General features: G+C 37.0%; 3 protein-coding genes across 3 annotated transcripts in view; 1 reads left to right on the top strand and 2 right to left on the bottom strand.

The window, feature by feature from the left end:
- LOC134813273 (uncharacterized) overlaps nucleotides 1–12,616 on the bottom strand; it is a 38,659-nt gene that overhangs the window by 15,015 nt on the left and 11,028 nt on the right. The gene's annotated exons all lie outside the window — the stretch shown is intronic.
- On the bottom strand, nucleotides 67–4,528 carry LOC134813302 (trafficking protein particle complex subunit 4-like). The gene is made up of 4 exons (XM_063820992.1): nucleotides 4,347–4,528; nucleotides 4,003–4,142; nucleotides 751–905; nucleotides 67–600 (listed from the first exon to the last, which is right to left on the bottom strand). Exons 1-4 carry the CDS (start codon nucleotides 4,503–4,505, stop codon nucleotides 389–391), a joined length of 666 nt encoding a protein of 221 aa, XP_063677062.1. The 5' UTR covers nucleotides 4,506–4,528; the 3' UTR covers nucleotides 67–388.
- Nucleotides 4,946–8,683, top strand: LOC134813271 (superoxide-generating NADPH oxidase heavy chain subunit B-like). The gene is made up of 5 exons (XM_063820960.1): nucleotides 4,946–5,407; nucleotides 7,699–7,815; nucleotides 8,044–8,161; nucleotides 8,328–8,443; nucleotides 8,597–8,683. The coding sequence occupies exons 1-5, from the start codon at nucleotides 4,946–4,948 to the stop codon at nucleotides 8,681–8,683; spliced, it is 900 nt and encodes a 299-aa protein (XP_063677030.1).

Genomic DNA, 12,616 nt, shown 5'->3' with positions numbered 1-12,616 from the left:
TAATGCAAGTTCTGAATAGTTAAATTTTAGACACGCATTTTTCAACAAATTCATACCAGCTAGAACTTTACATGAAAATTAAGTTTCTTAAAAGACTAAGTAGATCGATAACATGCAACCAAAAAGTTAAAGCAATTTATCAAGAATTCAATGTCACACAATTCAATTTGTAAACTTCCAATTTCAGAACATAAAATCAAGTTAACATGATCATCTCAAATCATGAACTGATATAACTCAGCTTAGATAACTCATTTCCATAAACAGGTCATAACAGAAAATAAGCTACAACAGAAAGAAGTTTAACATTATCAGTTCTCTATCTTCTCAATTTGATCTGTCCTCTGCTCCATTAAAAATATTTCAACTTATGTTGAAGAAGTAAGATTCAGGCTAAAGTAGCACTGCTGTATGCACTAGCTCTTTCAACCTGCTCTATAACTCGTTTTAGGTTCTGATCAAATAAGTCACATCTTATAGGCATGTCAATAAGATAAAATGGATTTTTGAGGACAAAGTCAGTGTATAACTCGTATATTCTATGCAGTAATGGCTCGCATGCCGTTTGTTTGTGGTCCACTATCACAAAAAATTTCACTCCTGAAACAAAAATTGCAGTTAATATCCTTATATTAATGAAAGTTTCCTGTTACATTGTTTGCTTAGAATTTTTAACTCATGTAACTAATATTATTATATATTATAACAATAAACAATAAACTTAAATACAATTAAAATCAATTCTTTTACCTGTTATTGTCTGAAAACAGTCCAAACTAAATTCATCCGTGATGAGCTGCTGAATACCAGAGCTACCCTCAATAGGTGAGATTTTAGAGGAAATTGCAAACAGGGAATGAAACATGCTCGCTAACATAAGTTTTTCGTTTGCTCCAACTTTTCCTCTGAAATTTCAATTATTTTTATGTCATTTAGTACATAAACACTGTCGAAAAGTATCAGTTAAACAAAAATTCAGTTAAACAAAAATTCAATTTTATGCCATTTATTACAGAGTAAACAAGTTTACAATAAATCAATTTGATATTTAAAGGAATCCTAATTCAATGTGTAGTATGGTTGTCACTCTTTAAATAGATTAGATATAGGTTGACGGGGCAAAGGAGTGTGCGTGCTGTTCGCTATTGCTCACACCAAACGGCAACCTAGTAAATGTTTTGTATGGACACCGGTCTCCATCACGATACAAAATTAGGATTGTAGAATTTATTGTATAACTTTTAGTGCAGTGGAGGAAGCGGTGTGGTGCATTAATAGAGTGACAGCCTACTGATTTAGAGTTGTTTTTAAGTGAGCATAATGGGTATATTTTTGGACCTAAAGGCTTTACTATGGCAACTTTAAAATTGTTTCTTTTAATCATTTATTAAATATCACTTAAAAAATATATAAATCTGGAATCTAGTCTCCAATTTGGCTAAGATTTAAATCAGCTGTGACAAACTGGTAAAGAATCGTATCGCCGAAAGAACCAACTCTCTAGCGTACGTGTAACGCGTGTTATTGCAATAATAAGCTGTGGCCTCGTGACGTCATAAAGTCCCTCAGTGCGCGCTTGCATAGCGTAATTTACATTACAAATGTTTATCATCGTCAATAAAACACGTGTAACTCACTCAAATTTTAGAATTATGACTATTACCCTAGTTCTCCAAAATCCTTATAGTTTTGGCTATCATTCTAACTAAAGGAATAGCTGATTGGATGTACAGTGCTCACATCATGATTTAAAACAGTGATATAGGTTCTTGAACAGTGGCGGGTGAATGTACGGTTAGAAAGTTTCTGCTATTACAACTTATGTCATATGTGATAATTTTGGATTGTTTTCATTGCTTAATTACACAAGCAGCTAGGGAGACTGTACCGATTATTTTTCCCCAGTCCATGAAACTCTAACGAATTTAGAAAGGATCTAGATAAGTAGGAGTTTGTTCAATTCCGAGAGCAATTATATTTATAGCATAGCGAAATTTATAACTTTAATCTGCATGTGTCAGCCAGTACAGGAGACAAGAAGTCTGGCTACTTTACGGCCGTTCCTCTGGGACCATTAGTAGAAGTAGCTTCTATCAGAACAGTGCCGTGGGAACAGAATTCCCGCCAAAATACCCGGTCTCGGGTCTACCAAATAGTAATACTGATTGGAGTGTACGGTGTGTTTTGAATTAGACTTACAGCTTACCTAGTTGTTATCCTAATTGCATTATCATCGGTACATAACATAAATAAACTACTGGTAAGTTTAAATACCAAGTGCAAACGTGTTCAGTCAATCGACCCACTGAACAACTATAGAATTTCCAAGACCCTATTATTCTCTGGCCATATAATATTACGGCACGATCCGCGATCGATTGTTAGATGGCTAAACGACCAACGTTAATCTATACAATTCTAAAACTATGAGCTAGCACTTTAATCTAAAAATACACTTTTTATATTACTCCTGATTTTTACATTTCACGTAAAACATTGTCGCCACAGGTTGATCATGGACACTAACAGCTTGATTTGAGATAAATGACTTATGAGTTTCTCTAAAGTTAACTCTAAAGTTGTGTAGTCCAGTCATTTATGGACATTTATGGAAATGAACCTGCAAATGTTCAAATACTCACGAAACTTTGCACAGACCTTCCCGAAGGTATGAATAAACGATTTTCGATTGGAGACATTTTTTTGACCGTGGAGAAAACCCAGGAGGGCCACGCCCATATTGACCCAATAACGTAACCGACCCCTTGCTTCTGAAGGTCGTAGAGACTTCAAAATAGGCTTAAACGAAGCCGCATATGCATGTTTATGTAGGAGTTATTGAGCAACACATGGCCTAAAATCCTTACTTTTCGAGAAATTCGCCAAAAACCATTTTGGGCGTGGTGCTGAGCCCATTTTCGATAGGATCGTGATAGAGTCTTTAGACAGGGTGCAAAAGAACCGCAATTGCAAATGACTTACGCAAATGACTTACGAACAAACATATGCCTTAAAGTGCTTACTTTTTCAGTTATTGGCGAAAAACTGATTTTCGGTTCCAGAAATCATGCAAAACTATGGGTATCTGGTAAATTGGGCTATGAAGGCCCTAAAGGTTTTTTGAATGCGTGCAAATTGTGCAGAATGGCCATGTTTATATACAACTTATGAAGCAACATGTACCCTAAATTACTTACTTTTCAAGTTATTCGGGGAAAAACATTGTATTATGTCCATTTTCTACCTGTAAAATACAGTCTCACGAGCTCTTCTGCGCGCGCAAGGGACTTTATGACGTCATCGCCAAAATAATACAAACGCTATTTACACGCGTTAGAGAGCAGTTAGAGATTTAGGAATTTCGACTCGTTGCTTAGTTTGCTATTTGTCACAATCTGTCAAAATATGAGGATAACTTTTTTTTCAGTTAACTGGTCCTTTAAGAAATTTACCAAATTCTTAATAATATCTACCTTAAGAGAAAAATACCTACCTAAGTCAATGTCTACCTGTAATACACTAAATATTAGGTTAAATACATAGGTGGTGGAGTCAGCACACATTTACCAAATTCAAAATTTTTTTTTTTTAATAGGAGGAACCTGTGGGCCGAGAACACTGGATTAAATTTGTTGAAGGGGATTCGTTGTTGAAGGGGATTCGTACAACATGATGACAGTAATAGTAATAGTAATAGTAATAGTACTATGTTTACAGTATACTACAATGTAGATTTACTGAAGGGGTATCCTAGTAAGATTCTTGATCTTTTAGCAGGTACCCCTCCTCATTTAACCCTCAATCAAGTTTCCTATCATTAGGCTGAGTCAACCGAGGAGATCGCGTAGATCCATTGGATCCTTAGCTGCTCATGCTCCCTAGACTAGGTGACACAAACAACAAGTCAAATATTTATTTTACAAGTTACATTGGAGTGTACTGAAAATGTATTGTTCATTATGAAGCAAATTTGTACAATTCAATTAACATATTATGACTGACTTGCCAAATGTGAGGCTCAATGGATAGCACTCAGGATCATTAATCATCTCCACGATAGGCCTCTCTGTGGGCCCCATAGTACCAGTCACTGGTTGTCTATTAACAGCTATCACTGAATATCCTGGTTTTATTGTGCCAAGCTGAAAGCAAATTCATTTATTATTTTGTAACTAGTAGTTCATGTTCATTGTTTGGGTAACATGACCACGGCATAATGAGGTGGAACTTGACAGTTTCTAGCTTAACGTTATTTCTTCAGCATGATCGCTGACATATGTCGGAAATATTGAAAGTTGAAAACAAAAATGTATGATATCATAATATTAAATGTATACTAAAATTACCTCCCCAAACTTAACAAGTACTCTTCCAGTATCACCGGTGAAGACTAAAGGTATAGGATGCTCTTGCCATGTATGCTCTTCAGTATGTTTAGTCCAAGAGAAATCTTCGTCATAAATCAATCCCCCTGCTTTGTTGATTATGTACACAGAGTATATCATACTTTCATCCTATGTAATGGACTGATTAGGAATAGTTCAATAAATCATTTAAGATATTCTTTACAAAAATCATCTTTAAAATTTGATTTACCTTTCAACTAATTGTTTTATGAGATTGGAACATTTTCATTTACATTAATTTTTGAACCTTACCAAATCTAGAGTAGCTACAAATAGTCTCGAACGAAAAAACAGATAGTTAATAAGCTGAAAACTTGAAAACCAAGAAAATTTATTTTAATACAGCTGATTTACATATTATTATGTAAAACAAAGATTTAGTAAAACAAATTTAATTTAATTGGTTATTTTAATGAGTGTAGTGTGTAGTTTTGTTACTCGTTGATTATTAAGCTCTCTTATCTCATATTTTATCGCTACAATTCAACGACGACTTAGCTGCTACTTTGTGTCTGGCGCTATACAATTCTAAATACATAATGGGAAACGTAGACTTTGACTCTACAATGTGGTCAAGTGAATATAAGGGCATGTTTCCTGATGCTGCTAATGATCTTGGTTGTTGGGTTGAAGAAGTGATGAAGACAATAAACTGTGATGAAGATAGCCATATTACATTAGGCAAGTTCAAGAAACCAAACAAAGACGTTTTAGTAAAGCACATTTTTGATGCGTTCCAGGGTATTGTTGAATATAAGGATCTCTTCCTAAAAGCGACAACAAAATTAGACGAAATCAAAAGTGACATGATTAATTCTCAGAAATCAGTAATTCAGTTACAAGGGGAAATTTTTGACATGAATACTAAAGAGCTAGATTCGCTCCAGAGTACTGTTAAAACCGATGTAGAGAATATTGTTCAAGCTAAGATCCAGTCTTACAGTGCTGTTGTGTCAAAACATTCCCCCAGTATGTACAGCTCTGTCCCTACTTTGAGAAGCGTATGTTATTGCCCACGTTAAGGGGCCTGTTAATAATTAATTAAATTATTAACTATTTTAGATTTAATAATTATGATACTTTGAGAAATAGGGAGCTGCATAGTAACCATGGTAACGGTGTTCAAAAGCGCACGTGCAAAGATTTACGAGTGACATTTTTATCGGTTTTGTAGTAATTACGTTATGTTCAATGCCAGCTACATTTTAAACGGATGTATCTTCGATTGTGACGGATATTTTTTTGATGCATTAAGAACTGACTACCAAAAAATAAAATTAATTTTCTCCCTGCGACCACGGACTTTCTAATACATTTATAAAATATTGCAACACCATATACTATGCTTTGACGGCAATATTTTATTCCATATTATATATGTTTTTATTGACGGATGTTACTTGTCTAAATTTCTTCGAAGTAGCGCGCGCTTTCTTCTCGAAATATTTAAGAAGACAACAATTTTATTTAGTATCAATTAAATCAAATCATATTTATTTTATACATTTTTATGGCCCCAACGTTTTTCATGTCGTACTGACCCCCACGGTCGTTTCACTAGCATACAGTTTCTACGATACAGGGGGAGCCGCGCACTCATGTGCGGCGGGTCATACAACATTTGACAACCAACGTTAATGTGACTTTTGCAATGTAGTTTATGTAATAAGCGCTTTAATTGACGATGTCTGCAATTAAAATTCTTCGCAGCTCGGCGAGGCCCAGTAGTTCATTTAACCATATTGTGCTTTCGCGCCGGGAGGCGAGCGCACGCCACTACAAGCAAAAAGCATTATATTGGATGCGCGGCGCGGCCGAGCAACGCATCACGCTACAATGCAATAAGCGCCATTAATTGGCACAAACTTTATTATATCTACCGATTTGGATAAATTTGGTTCTAACAGTTGTCTGAAAATGTAAATAAAATAAGTTCGCAGTGTAGGAATTTTTGTCATACGTTGTATTGTATGACCCGCCGCGCACGAGTGCGCGGCTCCCCCTGTATCGTCGAAACTATAGTGAAGCGGCAGCGGGGGTCACCACGTGATACAAGGAATTTTTGCTACAAATTTTGTACGCGCTTGTAAAATACATTTTTATACTCAGCTGCGCTTTCTATTACTGCTGATGAAACCATTATAAAGTATGATTAGTTGCATATAATATTGAGTTCAAAGAGTTCCCGAAACGAAAAAGCAAACATTTGATTTTTGTTTCGGCAACTGAATCGTCGATGGGCCGACAAATATTTGTTGTCGAGTAGTGTTGAATACTCATATCTACATGATTATATTGATTTAATTTAGGAATTGTGTATAATTATCTTTGACCAAGTTTAATTGTCAATGAGAATGCACCCTAGCACTTCGCGCGTGGTCAACCGACCCACTGAACAACTATAGAATTTTCAAGACCCTATTATTCTTTGGCCATATTGATATATTACGGCACGATTGATTCTGACATGGCTAAACGACAAATGTTAATTTATATAATTCTTGTAGCGCGATGCACTACTGGGTCGCGCCGCGCATCAAATAATTCTTCTCGCAACCACTGTGCCTCACCGAGCTGCGAAGGATTGACATCGTGAATCAAATATAATTCTTAAACTATGAGCTAGCACTTAAGTCTAAAAATACACTTTTTATATTACTCCTGATTTTTACATTTCACGTAAAACATTGTCGCCAAAGGTTGATCATGAACACTAACAGCTTAATTTTAGATAAATGACTTATGATTTTCTCTAAAGTTAACTCTAAAGTTGTGTATCATGTCCATTTCTACCTGTAAAATACAGTCTCGCGAGCTCCTCTGTGCGCGCCAGGGACTTCGTTACGTCATCGCCAAAATAATACAAACGCTATTCACACGCGTTAGAGAGCAGTTAGAGATTTAGGAATTACGATTCGTTGCTCAGTTTGCTATTTGTCACAATCTGTCAAAATATGAGGATAACTTTTTTTCGAGTTAACTGGTCCTTTAAGGGTCCTGGCTATGTCAACTACTCCAAGGTTGGTTTAACTGTGGTCTGGCTCTTTTGGAAATATTAGTCTCGTCGTGACTCACTGCGTGGTGTGTCTGATAATTTTTCGATTGTTCCTCATCTCACCAATTATTGGTCCTTGAACTCCTTGTCACATTTAAGTATTTTAAAGATGCTGTAATGAGATTAATGTTGTATATTTTCTTCACAGAAAACTTTATTCTTCTCTTACATAAAATCTTCAGTCGTATTGGTGGGCCGGAGTGCCCCTGATAATCTACACTATTGACCGGATTGTAGTTTATATGGTGGTTAAGGCGGTTCAACCCGGCGGTTGTGTACAAGGCTATTGAGCATCCTGGACCTTGTCTGGAACTAAGGATGAGGAAGAAGGGCTGGAAACAGCATGCTGGCCAGGTGAGAAATACAGCACAACATTACGCGTAGTCATAGTGATGAAGAATCTACTAGTCACATATATATTCTATAGTTAATTCATGTTAATATGGTTCATACAAAATAAATGATTAATACTCAATCCTAGTTATTAAAGCTATTTTAACAGTTTCTAAACTGCTGCCAAGTCATCTCAATATCAGACCTCTCGATAAAAATAAAAATAAAAACCCACTACACCCTCCCCAGTACGTGTTCCTGCAATGTAGTGAGTTGTCTATATTTGAGTGGCATCCCTTCACCCTAACTACAGCTCCCGAAGAGGACTATCTCTCCGTGCATATCAGGAAATCGGGTGACTGGACAGGTAAGTTATTACAGGGATGTTTACCTGGTGTTAGTAGTAAATTGTATTGTTGTGTCAATTAATATGTCCTGTTCTCTCCAGTTTATCTTTTTAAGCTTTCGTTCAGTTTTTGGAGACATAGTTTGAAGAAAACTAAACATATTGTCTAACCCAACCATTTATACAGCTTCCCTACTGAAAGCTGTAGCCGGTCATTCTAAAGACAAGACTACCAAAGAGGGAAAGAGAGCAGAGCTTAACTTTAAGATAGCAGTTGATGGACCTTATGGGACACCATCGGACGTTAGTTGCACATTTTCTGTGCAAACTCGACTTGCTTTATATCCTATAATGAACTCATAGCCCAACCAGTCAACCAAAGAATAATTGATAAGAATGTATCAGCTATTATTCACGAGAAACCTGTGAGTTTCACCTTACATTCTATGATCTCAGGACATATTCAAGTACAAGACTACGGTTTCAATTGGAGCTGGAGTCGGAGTAACACCGTATGCATCCATATTAAAATCAGTGTGGTGAGTAAACAGTATAATTAGTATTTTAATTAGTATAATAAGTATCTAAATTAGTATAATTATTATAATTAGTATAATTAGTGTAATTAATGCAATTAGTATAATTAGTACAATAAGTATAACTATTATAATTAGTATGATCAGTATGATTATTATAATTAGCAAAATTAGTAAATTTAACATAATTAGCATGATAATCTAAATAGTATCTCGTTGAGATTATCAAATAGTAAATTACGTAATATTGTGGCCGATCTCTGCCAGAAATGATTTAAACAGAATATTTTCTCACTCTTTAATTTTTGCCCATAACTTCATGTCGTGAGCCACTAGTTTTGGGTCTTATAGTGACATTTTGTCTAAACATGAGTTTAGAAGCACTTACAGTACCTTGTTCAATTATTTATTTATTTATTATATATATATAATACATATATATACACAAGAGTATTATACCCAACATTGACCGGCGAACTGATAGCTACTTCAGAAGCAATGAAACTACAATCTTCTAGATAAAATGAGTCATAGTACTTTCAGCCGGAGCCATCATAAGTGACATAAATCTAAAAGATAGTATGGTTAGTTTCTAATTAATATAAACTCAAACTCTGAAAAGGAAACTGCCGTGAAATATGAAACATCAATAAAAGGACCAATTATTTTAAAAAAATAATTTATGGAAAGCCCCTCAGACAAAATAAAAATCAATTATGCAATAAAGGAATCTTAAAAGGGTTTGTACTATTCATTCCTGAGGGGCGGAGGGAATTTAAGGCATGTATATATCGGTGCTCCTTAACATCTAAACTACTAGGACTTGAATTTTCTAGGATACACACTGAAACACTATTGTTAAAATTTTCCTTCTGAGTCAGTCCATGCTCTATATGGAGGTGGAGTCCTACGCAGTTTGAGTCATCATCCGTGTCAACCTTTTGCCCACTGATGATCTTGTAGAATGCTCTTCTGTGTTCGCCAAACCTTACCCGTAGCATTCTGGTGGATTTGCCTACGTATGGTTTCCCACACAGTTTACATCTGATCAAATATATGATGTTGTAAGTGATGCATGTACCTGGTGCTGGTTTTACCCGTTTCCCATTGATGCTGATTTGTGTAGCACTATCAATAGACTCACACGTTGCACAGTTCTTCTTTCTACACGGCCTTGTTTGACCATGCTTATTCCCCAGAGCTATTTCTTTCACCTTAACCAACCGGCTTTTGAGGTTGCTTCCTGTTTTCTTGACAAATTGGAAGAACTTTTTGCCATTCTTCTTTTCTTCAAGGGTGTTACTCTGTTGTTTTGAGTCACTCAGGTTACAAAAACTTCTGGTCTTCTTTAAGTTCTCCTCATACTTTTTCACTGTGGTGACAATGTCAGAGTCACTTCCGTAGGTTGAGACAACCCTTATTGGTAGGATCTCTGGCTTCAGTGTGTTGTCCTTGGGAGGTCTTCGTTCAAGGTTTCTTTCGGAGTTGAGAACTTTTTTGCTAATGTTGTTCACCATTTTTGAGGGATAAGCAGCTGCCTTGAATGCTTGGCTTAATTCACTCAATCTGGTTTCCAGTCGTTCTTGTGAGTTGATTATTCTCCTGAGTCTGATACACTGGCTGTAAACTATTCCACTATAAATGTGGTTTGGATGTGCACTGCTAAAATGTAGATAGCTCCTTGAATCTGTTTCCTTGATATGGAGGTCAGTTTGTAAGTTTCCCTCAGGGTCGAAACAAAACTCGATATCTAGAAAAGCCACAGGCGTGCCAACTTCCTTCCATTGGGATTCGTCAATGAGTAGCCCATATTCTTTCAAGGATTTGTTTACATCGGAAATCCACTGGTCAAATTTCCTTTCAGTGCTGTAGAAGAAACCTGCACCATCGTCAATGTACCGTCTTACAGTCCTGACTCTCTTCATCATGTCAGTGTTACTGTAAACGCATTTGTTCATTACATAAAATACAGTTATGTTGGCCAACTGCACACACAGACTTCCACCTGTAGGCACTCCGTTCTTTTGGACGTACCACTTGTCTTCGAAGCATCCAATAGAGGATCTTAGACTGATATCAACGAGGTCGACCAGCCAATCACAGAGTGCTGGTGTCCAGTCTGGTCTGGTGGTATTCATTGCATGATGAACGGCTTCCTTGACAAGTTCAGGGTTTAATGAGTCGTAGAGAGCTTTGAAGTCGAAAGTGAAAGCTCGGAGGGCTCGTTTGTCTGTTTCAACTTCATTGCATACTTTAAGCCATCTCAGTGCGTCCGTTGAGTCAGTCAGTAAGTCTTCGCAATAGTCCTTTTCAAGATTTTTGAAGTACTCACTGGCCAAGAAGACATCACTCCTTTTTGCTATTCCTTCCTGTAGTGCAGTGACTAGTCTCACAGGGGGCTCTATGCCTGGCACAAGGTCTTTTCTCTTCAATTTGTGGATCTTCAAACTCGGGTAAAAGTAGGCTTTTCCTGGCTTGAAATGTGAAGAAGTGCTCTTTGCATTGGTCTTATCTTTCCCCTCTTTTGTGCTATCATTATCAGAAACACCCATGACACTTTTTGCAGTCATCGGATGGATAAAACCTTTCTCTTTACCTTCAACCCATTTGAGGAATAACTCATGGTGTAATGTTTGGGTGAGATCTTCCTTCAGTTCAGTATAGATATTCGGGTTTTGGAGCTTCTCAAGTGTCTTCTTCCTTAGTGTCTCTGGGTTGATAATGATCACTGCACCTCCTTTATCAGCTTGAACAACGGATAGTTTTCCCTCATTGTTCATGCACTCAAGCCATTTTAGGCCCTCAGTCTCTTCCTTTGACAAGTTCTTCTTTGTGTCGCCTCTTGTAGTTTTCTGAATGGTCAATCTCTGGTCAAGGTCCGCCTCCATACTCTTCACAATATCATTAACACTACTGTCATCTGATGACTGTGATGAATAGTATGATTTTTGGTAGAGTTTTGGTGGTATTTGGGGCAGATTCGGGGTTTCAAACTGGTCATTGCTGTTAAGTGACTGATTTGAAGACTGAAGGATCCTGTTCGTTGTTAAACGCATGTCCAATCTTGTTCCTTCAACATCAAGAGAAGGTGTAGGTACAAAGCCCAACCCTTTTCCAAGTACACACACAGCCCCGGGTGGGACAGGTTCATTCACAAGGATGACAACACTTCCGTCCTTTATGAGTCTTTTGGCTTCTTTCTCAGTTCGTCTTCTGTTTTTCTGCTGTCGGTTCTTAAAATTCACACGCTTCTTATTTCCCTCAATGAGTTGAAGAGTTTTTAATGTTTTTCTTGGCCACCTCTTCCACTCAGTTTCCTCTTGTTGTTTGTAGAAATCAAGTTTGTTTTGGTGTTTCTCCTTGGTTCTCTTAACCTCAGAGGGGACTAACGGGATTTTTTCGTGTGCACCAGCCTTAAAAACAGAGGCCATGTGTTTGATTTCATTCAGTTTGTTGTTGATGGCCTCTCCTAACATCAGTGTCTCTAGTACAGAAAAATGTTTAAGTTTAGATGCATCAGGGATAGTAGGGGCTCCTTTAACCCGAAGGGATGGTGGTGGGCGTTTCAATTTCACGCAGTTTCTCAAGAATTTCAGTTTCATTTTCAGCAACTGAAGTTTCTGGAAGACTGTTTTTTCTCCTGTTTGAGAGTTCTCTAAGAGGTGGCTTTCATCATTTTGATTCACAATGGGTTGGGTCTTCCCATTGTCTAGAGAAAAATCGGGCTCCAGAACCATAAGCGCCAGGTTGTCCAAAACGGTTAAATCACAAGAGTATTATACCCAACATTGACCGGCGAACTGATAGCTACTTCAGAAGCAATGAAACTACAATCTTCTAGATAAAATGAGTCATAGTACTTTCAGCCGGAGCCATCATAAGTGACATAAATCTAAAAGATAGTATGGTTAGTTTCTAAAATATAAACTCAAACTCTGAA

The sequence above is a fragment of the Bolinopsis microptera genome, chromosome 3 (assembly GCF_026151205.1).
Source record: "Bolinopsis microptera isolate Bmic1 chromosome 3, MBARI_Bmic_1.0, whole genome shotgun sequence".
Lineage (NCBI taxonomy): Eukaryota > Metazoa > Ctenophora > Tentaculata > Lobata > Bolinopsidae > Bolinopsis > Bolinopsis microptera.
This window is presented reverse-complemented; position numbering and strand designations above follow the sequence as displayed.